Source organism: Lemur catta, chromosome 18, assembly GCF_020740605.2.
Source record: "Lemur catta isolate mLemCat1 chromosome 18, mLemCat1.pri, whole genome shotgun sequence".
Classification (NCBI taxonomy): Eukaryota; Metazoa; Chordata; class Mammalia; order Primates; family Lemuridae; genus Lemur; species Lemur catta.
In genome coordinates this window covers 13,478,232-13,493,658 of record NC_059145.1, presented here as the reverse complement: position 1 = coordinate 13,493,658, position 15,427 = coordinate 13,478,232, and the positions used below count along the sequence as shown (strand labels likewise).

The 15,427-nt window shown below is 43.4% G+C and overlaps 1 protein-coding gene across 3 annotated transcripts in view; it reads left to right on the top strand.

Moving 5' to 3' along the window:
* The window catches only part of ITPR1 (inositol 1,4,5-trisphosphate receptor type 1), a 321,821-nt gene that overhangs the window by 16,609 nt on the left and 289,785 nt on the right, over positions 1-15,427 (top strand). For all 3 annotated transcript variants that reach the window (XM_045530791.1, XM_045530793.1, XM_045530792.1), the window contains exons 3-4: positions 5,047-5,154; positions 9,040-9,110. In XM_045530791.1, the coding sequence (XP_045386747.1) occupies positions 5,063-5,154; positions 9,040-9,110 (163 nt within the window). In that variant the 5' untranslated portion in view covers positions 5,047-5,062. The remainder of the gene's footprint in view (positions 1-5,046; positions 5,155-9,039; positions 9,111-15,427) is intronic.

The window sequence follows — 15,427 nt, the reverse complement described above, 5'->3', positions numbered from 1 at the left end:
CTGCTGTGGCCTCCATCAGCATATGTATCTCCCAGAGGCAATAATCCACCTCTTTTTGCCCTGGGCAAGCCACCCTGGAAGAATCCTACTTTAACAGGTGGTTTGATTGGTCAAAGTGGGGTTGGGTGGGGATGAAGGTCTAATAGTGATAGTTTATGTAGATTGTGCGCCTGCTTCGTGCCAGATGCTTGCCCAGTGCTTTATAAACACCATCTTGCTGAAGCTCATGACAGCCTGCTAAAGTAGGTGCCCATTTTACAGCTGGGGAAAGCAAGGCTTAGGGAAGTTCCTGAACTTGCCCGAAGTCCTGTGGTGAGTAAGTGGCAGAGCTGGGGCTTGAACCTGGGCACTTTGAATCAGGAGCCTCAGCTCCTGCCTGCCAGGTGGTGAGGGGTACTCTTGAGGGCCATGCCCCATCAGGAATGGGGGAGGATGGTGACACTTTGTAAAAAGAAGCAAGGTTTTTTTTGTTTGTTTTAAATAAGACAGGATCTTGCTGTGTCTCCCAGGCTGGAGTGCAGTGGCACAGTCAGAGCTCACAGCAACCTCAAACTCCAAGGCTGAAGTGATCCTCCTGCCTCAGCCTCCTGAGTAGCTGGGACTACAGGCACATGCCATGTCAACTGGCTAATTTTGCTATTTTTTTTGTAGAGATGGGGTCTTGCTATGTTGCTCAGGCTGGAGAAGCAAGTATTAAGGAGAAATAAGCTAGATAGTATTCATTTGTTTAGAAGTCTTTGATGCATCAGAGGACAGAAGAGTAGCAAAAGTTCTGGGAGGAGTACCCTCCTTTTGTGGGGGTAAGGGAGGGTACAGGAGCAATTTTTTTTTTTTAACCAAGGCTGTTTGAATATGAAATGGGCCCCATTGCCCAGTGTTTAAACAGAAGCTGAGACTATCCACAGGAGACATTATGGGGGGATTCCATTATTGGGTGAGAGATGGAATTATATGCTTTACGGAGTTCCTTCCAACTTTTATTCTATGTTTCTGTGTATTTGGGAAGGCTAGAAATGCTCTGTGGTTGGGAGTTAGTATAATTTCATATTATTCAGCTTTTTCTCAACAGTAGAATTAGGGAGGGTAATTATCTTCCCTAAAGTGAAATAGATTGTCACAGGTCATACAGGAGTTCATTTGTTATGATACCTAGCTGACTTTTAACAGAGGACCTTTTCCTTTACTGAGTTTAAATTTTGAAGCTCTAGAATCTTCCAGAATTCCACTTTATCTCTTACTAAAGAATAATAAAAATAGCTAGCATTGAGCAATACAAGTATGCCAGCCACTGCACCCAACACTTTTCAGGCATTATTTCATCTATTCCTCACAGCAACCTCTTGAAGTAAGTATCATCCCCATTTTACAAACAAGGAAACGAAAGCAGGGAGGTTTGCGAGGGCTGGGAGGCAGAGCTTAGGGACCGAGAGCCAGGGGGCCGGAGCTGACCACCCGGACCCATCCTCCTGTCTGCCAGACACGGCTTGTCCCCACAGAGCCCTGGTGTGCACACAGCCTGGAAGTCCCACAGTCACCCAGCTCCTTGGCAGGTCGGAGCGGCTCTGTTTCCTCGCAGGTGGTCCCCTGTCATCGTGTGAGTGACAGGGGAGCCCTGAGTGCAGCTGCTAGAAGGTTGCAGGCACAAATGGCCCACAATCAGATAAAGAGGCAGGCTCTCCCACCCTGCTTCTGAACAACAGGAAGTCTTCCAGAAGGTTGCTCCCAGGGCCATCCCTCACGGGCGGACTTTCCACCTCCTCCCCTCCCGCCACAGAGGCCTGTGCTGGTGACTTTCCCGGCCTTTGTTTTTCCTTCTAGGACATCACTGATAATTGCACCAGGCCCTCTCGCCTCCTCCCCGCCAGCTCTTCCTCCACTCCACTGAGAGGGGAGACCGCCAGGGGTTTCTAGCCAGACAAGGAAGCCTTCTGCCTGGTCCTTTGTGAGGGCAATTGTTGCCTGAGACCCCTGGGGGAGAATTTGTCCTCCCCACCCTTGTTGGTTGTTTATAATTGGGACCCCTGGCAGATCGCCCAGTTGAGGATCATTAGCTGTGGTGGGTGTACTGGCCTGTGTTTTCAGGGAGAAATGGGAAATGTGGCTAAAGGTTACTCGTTCAATTATCTTGTCTACTTAATAAGTATATTGGTTAGAAAGAAGATATTTAATTTTTTTTTCTGACTCAGGAAGTATTACATGGCCATGGTAGAAAAATTAGGAATAGAATTGTGCATAAAGAAGATACGCAGGGCCTGGTGTGGTGGCTCACACCTGTAATCCTAGCACTCTGGGAGGCTGAGGCAGGAGGATTGCTCGAGGTCAGGAGTTCAAGACCAGCCTGAGCAAGAGTGAGACCCCCATCTCTACTAAAAATGTAAAGAAATTAGCCAAACAACTAAAAATAGAAAAAATTAGCCAGGCGTGGTAGCTCATGCCTGTAGTCCCAGCTACGCAGGAGGCTGAGGCAGGAGGATCACCTGAGCCCAGGAGTTTGAGGTTGCTGTGAGTGAGGCTGACGCCATGGCACTCTAGCCCTGGTGACAGAGTGAGACTGTCTCAAAAAAAAAAAAAAAAAAAAGGTACTAAGTTCTTCTGAATCTTACCACCCAGAGAATAAGAATGGTTAACATTTTATAACATTGTAGCTCATGTTCCAGGGATCATTGTTGATAAAAAGCTCCACTTAAGGGTCAGATAGACGTGAGTTATAACCCTGGCCCTCCTCCTTGCTAATTATATGTGACTTGGGCATCTTAATCTCTCTGCACCTCAGTGTCCCCAACAATAAAATAGCAATAATGGTAGTGCCTGCCTCGTGTTGTGGTCATGAGGATTCAGTAAGGGAACATTTGTAAGACCCTTAGCACACTGGTGGGCATGGTAGTTCCTGATAAGTGCTAGCCAGTATTATCAGAAATGGAAATATGCAGAACCGTGCTGTAGAAATGCAGTGTCCAGACATCTGTTGCAATTATTAACTGCAGGCAACATTGGGTACATCATGCTTTGCCATTACAGAACACTGAATTGTGTTTGCTTCTTCCCATTGAGGGCCTGGAATCTTTGAGTCAGGTATCTAGTTGGTGGCAATAGTTCAGAAAACAGCAGCCACACTACTATTTCCTGGCCTGGTCTCCACTGGGGCCAAATGGTCATTCGAAGGGCAGTCCCAAGAGGAGGGCATTAGTCACACTGGACAAGGCTCTAGTCCTCTTGCTGGAGCACATACCTGCTCTCTTACACTTGGCGACTCCCCGGTGTCCTTCTGAGAGGCCAGAGTGTGCAGACACAAATTTGGTCTGACTCAAAATTCAAACAGAAATTGTTTTCCAGTAATTGGTCCTGGGAGTACACTGACTTCTCACCCTTTATCATAAAGCATTTAAATATAAGCACATAAGGGAAATATTAATGCCCCTCAATGTTTTTCATTTGTACAGCCTTTTTAGATGTTGTTTAAAACATTGGTTTGCCTTTAGGTATAAAATATCCAGTTAGTAAGAAATGATGCAATGATTGACAGGGTTCCAGGGAGGAGTACTTGGCAAATTGTCCCTCTGCACATCATTTGTGTGTCTTTCCTCAAGGTCTGGAGATGCTGGCTCTTTTGTTTGAGAGTTTATTCTGTTCTCAGTTGCTGTCTCTCTCTACAAAAAAAATTCATGTTCAATAAAATGCTCTTTACCTCTCTTGCAATGTCTGGGTTGTTTGGGGCAGGGAGGGGGGGAACAAATTAGCTTTTGCCTGTGGCTTCTGACAAGCAGTGAAGTGAGGTTCTTTAACGATTTGTTTTCAGCAGCTGGCATTCCAGCTAAGGTAGGAGGATGCTTCCCAAAGTTTCATGGTGATCATTGCTGCATAATTCTTCCTAAAAGAAAACCCGGCACCCAGAAAGCAGTTGAAGGAGAGACAGTACTGTTCCACACCATCACAACTCTTGTGGCTGGTGTGGGATAAATGGTTTCTGGAAGGGGAACTTGAGTAAACAGATGGCAAAAGGTGTCTAAAGGGGTCTGGGTTTGGAGGAGGGGTCCCTGGGAAGATCTCAGTTGCCCTGGGCATCAACACACCAGGAGTCTGAGGAAACTCTGGGCAGTTAGCTGCAGTCCACACCAACACAGTCTGCCCACATAACTGAGTTTGTTTTTTAAATGTCAATTTAGCTTTTTACAATTGGCTCCCACTCCTCAATATTTATGGCCCTGATGAAAGCTGTTTCTGTGAATCACATCAATATTTTTGTTGACATTTGTGTGTGTGTTTAATGATTTCTGGGCTGTGTAGAGATTTCCTGAGACTTAGGTGCCTTTCCAGGACTGGCTCTAACTAGCTGTGCGTTCCTGGCCAGGGAACCTTATTATTCTTGCTCAGATACAGAAGGGGCTGGGCCAGGTGCCCTCTAAAGGCCTTTCCCCCTCTGGAAGTGTTTCTTGGTGAAGGATGAGAAGCAAAGACATTTAAGTAGCATTTGGGTGAAGCGTGCACAGTTGTTGAATTCTTAAAAGGCCGAGGGACTTTGTGGTATTTGTTAGCAGGTTTCCTTTTATTAATTTCATTTTGTTGCTTTGGTTCCTTGGCCTAGGCCCTATGGCCTTGCCAGACCCAAGTTTTATACCAGGTGTTTCCTTCTGACTTAACATTCCCTGAGGCAAATTGAATATGTTAATGTTTCATAAGTCAGGCTTTCCAACTCCCTAATCACTGCAGAGTTCTTGGCCGAGTTCCCTGCAGCCTTTCTGTTCATTGCGGTGTTGGTATTTGTTGTCGAGGGTCCTCAACTTGTAGAATCTGATCCAGGCGTGGTTTTGTTAGAAACAAATGTTACTGTGGTTGGAATATCCTGAAATTAAATAATATATGGGGAAAAATGTTGTTGCATATGTCCTTACTTGGCTCATTGAATTGCCTGCCTGTCAAACTCTTATTTAAATTTGACTTTTAAGTAAGGCGCTTTGGAAAATTGAGCTCAGCCAACTCTTAGTGACTTTTTTCCCCCTCTGAACATTTCTTTCCTTCTAACAATGTTGCATATTTTACTTTCTCTAGGATTTTCGAGAAAGACATGTCTGACAAAATGTCTAGTTTTCTACATATTGGAGACATTTGTTCTCTGTACGCCGAAGGATCGACAAATGGATTTATTAGCACCTTGGGGTAAGAGCATGCAATTTCTTGTGTGGTGGGATTTAAGACATCATAACATCAGCTTAAAAGTGTGATTTTTCCTAACATAAGAATGTCACCATTTTACTTGGCTTTCCACGGGTGATTGAAATCACAAATATCAAATCCTATGTTGGCTAAGTTTAACCTCTTTCACAAAGACACAATTTTCTGTTATTTCTGAAAGAGCAAAACCTCATTAGTTTAGGACTCTGGTAATTCTGAATTCATTATACTTTGCTGTTCCTTCCTCTATAAAGGGGAAAGTGCTAAGTGTATGGAATAAAGTTTAAAGATGAATATTTACAGACTCCAGAGAAGTGCTTTTCAGTTTTATAAAAGCTCTTCTTTTCAAATAGTGACTCATTTGTAATATAAGCAAAGACCAGGACTTCTGGGATGTTTATCTCCCTTTTTTGAAGCAGACCTTTCCTACTTTGAGTTGCTATGTGCATTTGAAAGTTATAAATTGCACAAAATTCTGTAAATCAGATTTTTTGCTCTTTTGTGCTTTCTTCAATCTTTATATAACTTTTAAGGGTATTAAATATATTCCATAATGTACTCATTTGATTATCTTCTCCCTTTTCCTCCTAATCCTATTGTCTGGAAGAGGAAATGAGAAGTGAAATAGCCCCAAAGGCGGACAGAAGCAGAATGGAGAATCAAGATGGTTAACTTCAAAATAGTCTATATTGTCGTTGTGTAGGAAGGAGTAGTTAGCCCAGGGTGGCATTGTTGAATTTGGCAAGAGCTGGTCTCAACTAAATGGGGGGAAGGAAGGCCAACAGCTTCTCTGTGAACCTTGTTCTTATAGCAGCCAAAACCTTAAAAAAAAAAAAAAAATTCTAGCTATTATTTAAAGCATGCTTGTTTTCTGGTATTTGTGCAGAATAAGTATACCCAGGCTCTCCTTTGGGTTACTCCACTCTCAAGGAGCAAGTTATTTCAGATGCAGAATTAGAGCTCAAGTAAACCTGTTCTCTCATTGTATAAAATTTCATTTTCGAAAGTCATCTAATAAAACAAAGGCACCAAATCCAATGACTGTTTCTACATTTGATCGCTCTATGTTATGGACCCACCCTTAACAATTTACCTTATGTGGCATTTGGCAAAGAGGCCTCCTCTGCTCACACCTTTCTGACTGCCCCTTCTTTCTTCTTGGCCGGCTCCTTCCTCTTCTCATCACCCATGTTTGAATCTTCCACCCTCTTCTTGTTCTCAGCAATGACAACAATAATAAATGGCAGCAGTAAGCGCTCTCTGAGCCCTGTGGGCATTCCCTGTGTGCCAGGCCCTGTGCCTACATCACCCCTTAATCCTCAGTCAGCTGTTGTTGGTGAGTGCTAAACTATCATTATCACTGTTTATGGAGGCAAAACCTCTGAGCTTCAGAGAGGTGGTCACCTGCCCAGGGTTTCACAGCTCAGAAGACTCAATGCTCCAAGGCTGGGGCTGCTAACAGCGACCCTGTGCGGGACAGTGTCTTCCTCCTCCCTGTCTGCCCACAGCCCCTGTCTGCACGGCCTGTTAAGCCTCAACGCCACCATATGCCACCTTTCCCCTGGGACCTCTGTCCTCCCAGCCACCCCGGGGCCTCCTGAGCCCCTGAAATCTTAGCACCTTCTTTGCCTTTCTCTCTTGCTTCCTGGGCATCTATTCTTAAAATCATGTGAAGTCCAAACTCTTTGTTTTATAAGTGTTTTCCTCAAGTATTAGAAACAAATTAATGATGAGCACCCCCCTCCTTGTTTTTGTTTTTTAAGTGAGGATGGCTCATTTTTGAGCCTTGGGTCACCAATACTTCCTTCAGATGAATATTTTCTTGGTTACCTACATATATATTTGATCATAGCAAGGTGAAAATGGATTTGGAAAGTAGGTTTGACCCCCCCCTTCCTCCTTTTCATATTTTTAACCCTTCTGGAGTACCAGTCCTGAAGCACAGTGAGTGACTGCCAGTCTTCATGGGACTTGGTGTCTAGCTCCACAGCCCCATCTTATCTGTGTAGGTGGTGGTTACCTCTGAGTGGTTTTCTTGACGCGTGGGACCTTGGAACTGCAGCAGGACTTCAGGGAGCCAGTGCGTGTGTGCATGCACTCATCAGTGATGCACTTTGGAATCACCTTTGGAGCTTAGGAAAAATAAGGGTTCTCGGGTCCCATCCTGGAACACAGCTTTAGTAAACTGGGATGACAGGGTCCTGGTGTCGGTATATGTAGAAACAAAGTCTGATGAACATCCCCCTAGTTGGGAATCCTTGAGATTTCATTTTATAGGTGAAGAAACTGAGACCAAGAGGGGTAAAATGATGTCCTCACAGTCATGCAGATTCCCATCTACAGTTCATTTGTCTTCTAGACTCAACTGAGGCCCTTTCTCCTACCACATTGTCCTTGTCTGAGAACTTGATTAATTAACCCAGCCTTACCTGGGATTCTGAGCCCGCCCTTTCCAGTATTACGTTAGCTCTGGTGGCATTACTGTACTTATGCTTACAGGGGCTCAGGGCAGGGACTTTACATATGCACATTCTGCTCTTGATTTTTGCATAAGAACTCAGGCCATGCAGTGAGATCTTATACGGAGGCAAACTGCTGGTGGGCTACTCTGGACACTTTGATTTACCCACCAAATAGGTACCAAGCTGATAACGTTGGGCTGCTGCTGGGCAGCAAAGCAGGCAGCTTACAGCTTTCGTGGAACTCGTAGCCTGGTGCCCCTTTGGAGTCTCAGCCTGTGAGGTTGGGAGGACAGAGAAGGAGAGGCAGGGAGTGGCTGGGGCAGGAAAGGCTTGGGGGGACTTTGTGAAGAAGGTGGAGCTCTGAATTGGGGTCTTGAAGAACAGGTAGGACCTTAAGAGGTGAATTTTGGAGGAACAAACAGTAAGAGTAAAGGCTGAGTGGTACCTTGCCTTTGGGATAAGTGGCAGCACAGACTAATGGAAGCAATCCTGGAAGACCACAGCATGTTAGCTGGGAGCAAGTTCTGTGGTCGCTTGGAAAATGAGCCTGTCCTCCTAATACCAGTTTTAGGAACTTGCCCAAGTCATGTAATTTCACAGAGCCTCAGTTTCCTCATCTATTAAAAAATATATTTTTAAGTGGTTCTCCTAAAAGAATCATGCCAGTTAGATTGATAGGTCAGGACTTTAAATACTGGATCTTGATGTAGTTTAGACTTATTTATTTGTAATGTTTTGGTACTTTCCCCACTAGTTGCTTTTGAAACTCCACAGTCCTTTCATATCCCCGTGTATTTGTACTCGAGGTTCCCTCCACCTGGAAATGCTTCCCTCTCTAGCCTCCGACTGGTGTTTCAGCTCTTCCAATAGTTCTAACTTCCTCTGCCTGCAGCTTCTCAGATGGCCTCAGGCACAGTCCACTTCTGGACGTATTTTTTTCTTCCTTCTCTTACAGCCCTTAGATTGTATTTTCTTTATCAGTTTGCTTTTACAGCTCCTGCACTAGCCTTGAACTCCCTAAGGGCAGAGGCCTGGCTCATATTCATCCTCATCCTCGGGTCCCCAGACCTAGCACAGTGCCCGACAGAGTTGCCGCCTCAGCTAGCGTTAGTTGGCTGCACTGACCCCTTGCTGTGTCTCCCCACGTCAGCGTGCTGCACGCAGATCCATCGTGGATGTGGTTAAGGGAAAGGAGCATCACAGAAGCAGAACCTTGGGCTTTTGGATTAGGTTTAGCTCCGTGCATAGGAAACCTCTAGTGTAAACGGCTCCCTGGCAGGAGAATATGGCATAATTTTCTAAATTTTGCAAAGGAAAAGCCCTGGGATATCTGATTTTTGCATAGTGCTTAGGGTTCTATTTTTCTACCCTTGTCTTGATATAGCTTTTATCTGTGTCTTCTTTGCAGCCTGGTTGATGATCGTTGTGTTGTACAGCCAGAAACCGGGGACCTTAACAATCCACCTAAGAAATTCAGAGGTAAGGTGGTGGCCTTCCTGGAGTGGTCACCTTGACTCACCTGAAAATTTGTGAAATGTGTTGCTGTGTGTATGTGGGTTTTTTTTTTTTTTTTTTGTAAGCGATTGTAGGTTTGCTACCTTATGTATTTTTCAGGGTATGATTTCAATCCAAGCTTTATAACTTCTTGAAAAATGCATAAATAAATCCAGTGTCAAGATTGGAATGACTTTTATTAGAGCCTTAATTTGTCTATTGAATAGATGTTGGTAAGTGCTAATTCAGTTTAAAGTCTTAGATTTGTGCAGGTTTTTCTCCAAACAAATAGGATTTATGGATCCAGTCACAGGGAACATATGTTATATCAGCAGATCTCACTGTCCCTTTGGGGATGCTGATATTCTTAGATACCTTAACTGGAATGAGAAGTTCATTATTGCATTTGCTTTTTGAGTCAAAAGACGTAGGCAGGGCAGCTTTCCTACCAAAGTTGGCTTTCTCTTTAGGCCTCCTGCGTTTGGTGTCTTCCTTGAAAGGTAGCTTAGTTTATTGCAGGAGGTGTTTAAAATATAGTTGGTATCTTAGATGATAAAATTTTTGTTTTTTGGTGGTGGTGTGGTTAGCGGTTCTCAGCTCTAGCCATATATTAGAATTATCTGAGGGAGCTTTTAAATTAAATAGATGCATAGGGCCCCACCCCAGACCAATTAAATTTAATCTCTGGAAGTTGGGGCTAGAGCATTTTTTAAGGCTTCCTAGGTGATTCTTATATATAGCTGGGGTTGAGAACCATTGGGTTAGGTATTTGATGTCCCCCGGTACCAAACGACTCAAATCTTGCCATTTGCAGATTGTATCATTTGAATTACAAGTTCTTATTGTTTAGTGGTTTAGAAACTGTTGGACTTTTTTGGATAAAAGCTAAAGAAATTAGAATAAAATAGAAGGCAGACATCCAGATGGAGAGAAACCATTTGGAAGACATTTGGTGTTGAACGGCATCCAGTTGGCACCAGACTAGCAGGAGAATGTTTTCACCTGGGCGGGGGAGGGGAGCAGGCTGTTTAAAAAAAAAAAGAAGCTGTTGCTACAGGCCCTGAGTAACAGAACCTGAAGTGGCTATTGCCTCTGCCACCTTTTTCTTCTCAATCTCTCCTCCATGTCTCTTTCCTAAACAAAATTTTGAGTGCTGCAGAAATAAGATTTGATCTACTGGTCATAATCCAGTCACTCATAGAGTTAATTCCCCTCTCCGAATATTAAAAGGGACAAGATTGGTTGACTGTAGCGGGCACTGTGCTGACTGCTGTGCCTGTGTGGGCTCGGGGAGCCATCCCTCCATCCCGTGAGGGGATTGATGTACTCAGAGGTCAAGTATCTGGTCGGGGGTCACATGGCTGGTGACGGATGGCGTAGGGGCTGTGGTTTCAACTTCGGCTGCATGGGGAAATCACCTGGAGGAGTTTCAGAAATGCTGATGTCTGAGTTCCATGCCCAGGGATTCTGATTTAATTGGGCACTGGGATTTTTGAAATCTCCCCAGGTAATTCTCTTGTGCAGCCAAGGTTAAGAACCATTGCTAATAGAGCCTGGGCTATAAACTACTGACTTTTATTACTCCGGGAAGAACTGATCCAGGCCTGGCTTTTTTAGTTGGGGCCAAGTGGAGGAATGTGAATCAGAAGCACGTTGCTTGGGTCCAGCATAAGCTCTTATCCCATCCTGCACGCTGGCCTTGGGAGTTGGGACATGAACCTGGGAGACAGTTTAATGCATTGTACAAAGTTAACCAGAAAACAAATATATTTTCTTTTTTTTAAATATGTACATATATTTTAAAATTTTATTTATTTTTCAGTTGACAAATATGGTATACATTCATGGTGTACAACATGATGTTTTGGAATGTGTATATATTGTGGAATGGCTACATTGAGTTATTAACATATGCTTGATTACCTCACATACTTCTCATTTTTTTATGGGGAAAACACTGAAAATCTACTTTTAGCAATTTTGAAGTATACAATGCATTGTTATTAACTATAGTCATCATGTTATACAATAGATCTCTGGAACTTATTCCGCCAGAGTAACTGAAATTTTGTATCTTTGACCAACATCTCCTCCATCCCCCACCCCAGCCTCTGGTGACAACCTTTCTACTCTTATGTCTGTGAGTTCAATTTTTTTAGGTTCCACATACAGTGAGATCATGCGGTATTTGTTTTCTGTGTCTGGCATATTTCATTTAACATAATGTCCTCCAGGTCCTTCTGTGTTGTTGCAGATGAACCAGTGGCTATTTAAATATGGGGTTAGAACCTTAAAATAAAGGACCATAGTGGAAGTTGGAGGAGATGTATGTTTTCCTGGCACTAGAGTATAGAAGTACCTGGTGTTTGGGTGTATATCTGGTGGCTGATTTGAAGGGACTGTTTTGAGACAAAAGTGACAGTCTGATTAGAGGCCATTTGGAAAGAACTAAACCCCTTTTGTGGCCTGGCCTGGTCTACAGGTAGTCACATGACAGTGACTTGATTTGTTGACTCCTTTTCTCCATAAATTAAAAATAAAGGTCTCTAGTTTGTGAGCTGCATTGTACTGGTGGGAAAATCTGGTTCAAAACAAGCTCTGCCGCAGGCTTTGTAAATGTAGGTCAGGACTTCCTTAATTCCACGTGCTAAACCTGAGGCCCCCTGCACACAGGTGAGGGGCCCAGGCAGAGAGCTGCCTTTGCAAGCTGCTGGAGTGCTGGAAAGATCTGCCTCTTTACTGTGGAACTTGGGCAGTGAGGTTTTAAAAATTTTTCCAAAGCATTCCTTGAACTGTGGTTCAGCATACTTAAAAAAAAAAAAAAACCACTTTTTTTTTTAATGGAGAAAAAATCTCTTTTGGAAGGGATCGCTGCATTTTCAAATATATTTTTGAAGTTGAAGTCATTTTGATGTTTAGAAATCATGCATAGGGCAGTTGGGCAATTTGGAGGCATTTTAAATATATTTCCTTAAGGAGCCATTGCACCCTGGAATTTAACAAACACATATGGAAAAGAGAGGTCCTGGTAAGTAGCCAAGTGGGATGATGGAGTCTTCATCTGAGCAATCAGCAGAGCTGACTGTAGTCATTTGGGTTTGCTCTCCCTTCCATTGTTTCTTTGCCAAGTTATTCCTATATTGAGAACCATCATAACCTGTTCTTAAGTAAATGGAAATCAAAGGCCTGTTTATGCAACATTCCCCGTGGCTTTGGACTTTGGGTTTTTAATTTTGTGAGCTGCTCCTGAGATCTGCAATCCTAGTGTTTAATAACATAGCGTCTTGGATGAGGCTTCCTGGGTTCAAATTGAAGTCCCACTAATTCTTAGCTGTGTGACCCTGGATGGATTACTTACCTCGGTGAACCTTGGTTTTCTCATCTGTAGAATGGGAGATGACAATAGTCCCTACCTCAGAAGGTCATTGTGAAGATTAAATATATGCTAAGAATTTAGTACCGAGGGAGCCTGGCCCTTTGTTAAATGCTCCGTAAGCCTTAGTTATTCTTTTCATTCCCAGTACTTACTACAGAGCCTGGTACTCATAAATGGTGGCAGAAGGGAAAGGAACTATATATGAGTCCTTTAGTGATGTAAGAATAATTATGTGTTTTGAAAAGTAGGCAACTAAAAAAAATTATTATGCATTGTTACTCTTTTTGTCTTTAAATGTGGGTAGGGGTGTGCACGTGGACCCCTGGGCCTAGATTTGAGGCCCAGTGCTCCCATATACAAACTGTGTAACCCTGGTAGATTACATACTTTTTTTCAGCTTGTTTCCTCACCTGTAAAATAAGGGAAAAGAATTCCTTCCTTTTAAAGATAATAGGATTAAAGATAATATTGATAAAGAGCTTACTAGAGTGTTTGGTGCATAGTAGGTGCTCAGTGACCGGTAGCTGGTTGTTTCCCCCAGTAGATGTAGAGGACTTAAACATTGAAGATACTTGCTTCTCCCTGGTGGTTAAAAGAACACTTCGAAAGAGAATTGCTTTTTTGTGTGTGATTTCTTTGAATATATCTCCTGCCCCTAATTTCCCCCGTGAGAAGGAAAGATTGGCTACACATGTGTTTTGCATAAGTCAAATCTTTTTCATCATCTGAATGAATTTTGGATAATGTCATTGTCCTCTAAGTGATGAGGAGAGCTGAGATGTAGAATATTTCAGCTACTTTAGTTCTTTTGTTGATGTGGTACCATTTTAAAGCCCTAGTGTCCTTGGAAAGTAAGGCAGAATCCCTTTTCCCCCTGATTTGTGTTGGCTTTGCCCATAATCTTGAAAGAATAGGGAAGGCAAACATCAGATTGAAACCAGGAATAGAAACGTTGTGGTTAATGAATTCCTTTTTCTATATTATCGTTTCCTCTTCCCACTTCTACCCATCCCTTCCTTCCCACCCCGAGAAGCTAAATATAAAGGCATCTTCTACAAAAAAAAGATGGAAACTAACAACCAGTCTCTGTTCTGATCCCAGAGTCTCTGCTCTTTTAAATATAAGTAACCTGCAGGGTTGTTGGAGTAGAAACAAGGGAACTGGGGTTTTTGGGAAATAAAATAGGCTTTAGTGTTGATCATATCATTTATTGTGTAATCTCCTTTTTAAAGATCGGGGCAATGGTCAAGTTCTTGCCCTCAAAACTTCATCTCCTCCGTTTATGTCAAGAGGACAGTCTTGGCCCAAAATTCTTGATGTGGGACAGGTGTTATCACATCAGTGGTACCAAAAGTGTGTGGCTTTTAACTTTACAGGAAACCCCTTAGTTTCAGAATAAGAGCTGTTTGAAGGGAAACTTACAGTTTAAGATGGGGAGAAGTTTGGGCAGGGAAAGGTGAGGTGAAAGGAAGTATTATTATATCATCAAGTGGTTCATATGAATTGGGGAGGAGATCAGCTGTCAGGCTGAATGTGTGGATCTTAGAGATAAGTGTCTTCCCTGCTCCCTGTTTTCCTTTTCTCTCCCCCAGTGAGGTTGGTTTCCAGCACAATAGATGGAATCTGAGCTAATGTATTGTGAAAGTGAGCGTTTACCTTGGGCACTGAAGCTTGAGGATGTACCAGCTGCCGTGGTGATGGGGGGTGAGATGAGTTACTGTCTTCCTTGCTTTCAGGAGTCTTAGGGTTTCATGGAGAAACAGACCCACATTATAAATTACAACAGCAAAAATTGATAGAGCATTTACTTTGTGCAAAGCACTTCCCATGAATTATATCTTTTAATCCAAGAAACCATCTGCGAGATGCAGTTATTGATGTTCCCATTATGCAGATGAGGAAATGGAGGCTCTAAGAAGTTGAGTAACTTGCCCACAGTCAGCTAAACATCACTTCTTAGGATAATTATCATTCATTCCACAGACACTTATTGGATACCTCCTATGTGCCAGCCATTTATACTCCAGGGAGGAAGGATACAGATAGTCCCAAGGAAGTCCACACCAAGGCATAGTTAAATCCTCAAGGAACTTGCTTAGGGTAATTTATTGTCCTCGTGGTAGCTGTTTATATGCAAGTAGAAGCAAAGCAGGTAAAATATCTTCCTACATAATCTAAAACTTACTCTTCTGGGGCAAAGTAGATGGTGACACTTTTCACGTGCACGATCTTCTTTAGCTTTGCAGCACCCCTCAGACCAGGGCACATGTATTTTATACCTGATGCCATTTGGGCTGACGAGTTGGGAGCTGGCCCAGCATCATATGACTTGTGAGTGTCTGAGTTAAGCCAGAGTCCTGTGCTGAAGGCCAGGCCCAGTGCTGTTCCTCCTCTTGTCCTGTGGATGCTTTTCCTCCCGCGGCACAAAGGTGCTCTCAAGCTGCAGCCCTTATCACTTCTGCAGTCTTTAAGTGAGAATAGGCCGAGGTATTACTTCTCCGCTATCAGCTGAAGCTCTTCTTAGCTTTAAGTTAGGACAATTTAAATGAGGAAGAATGCCAAGTAGAAGGATGGAAGTCCTGGACCCTTTTGACTTAATGCACCTTTAGGCATCGGCAGGACAAGCTATGGGGTATGCAGTGGGTTACCTGTAACATAACGAGTCAGTCCTGTTTGTGCTCTGAATGAGGGTCTGGCCTAGCACAGTGTAACTCAGGCACTGGGCATTTCCACAGGAAAATGTTGGCTGAAGATCTCTGGTTCCTGAACATGTACCTGCTTAAGACAGTGACAGCCTGAGTATTGTGCTGTCAGGATGATACTGGGGTGGAGAAGAGTATGTTGCTTGGCTGCAACAAGTCACTCTTGGGCCTAAAGCATGGCCATGAACTGGAGGATCAGACTTGTGGCCTTTTAATTTTTACTG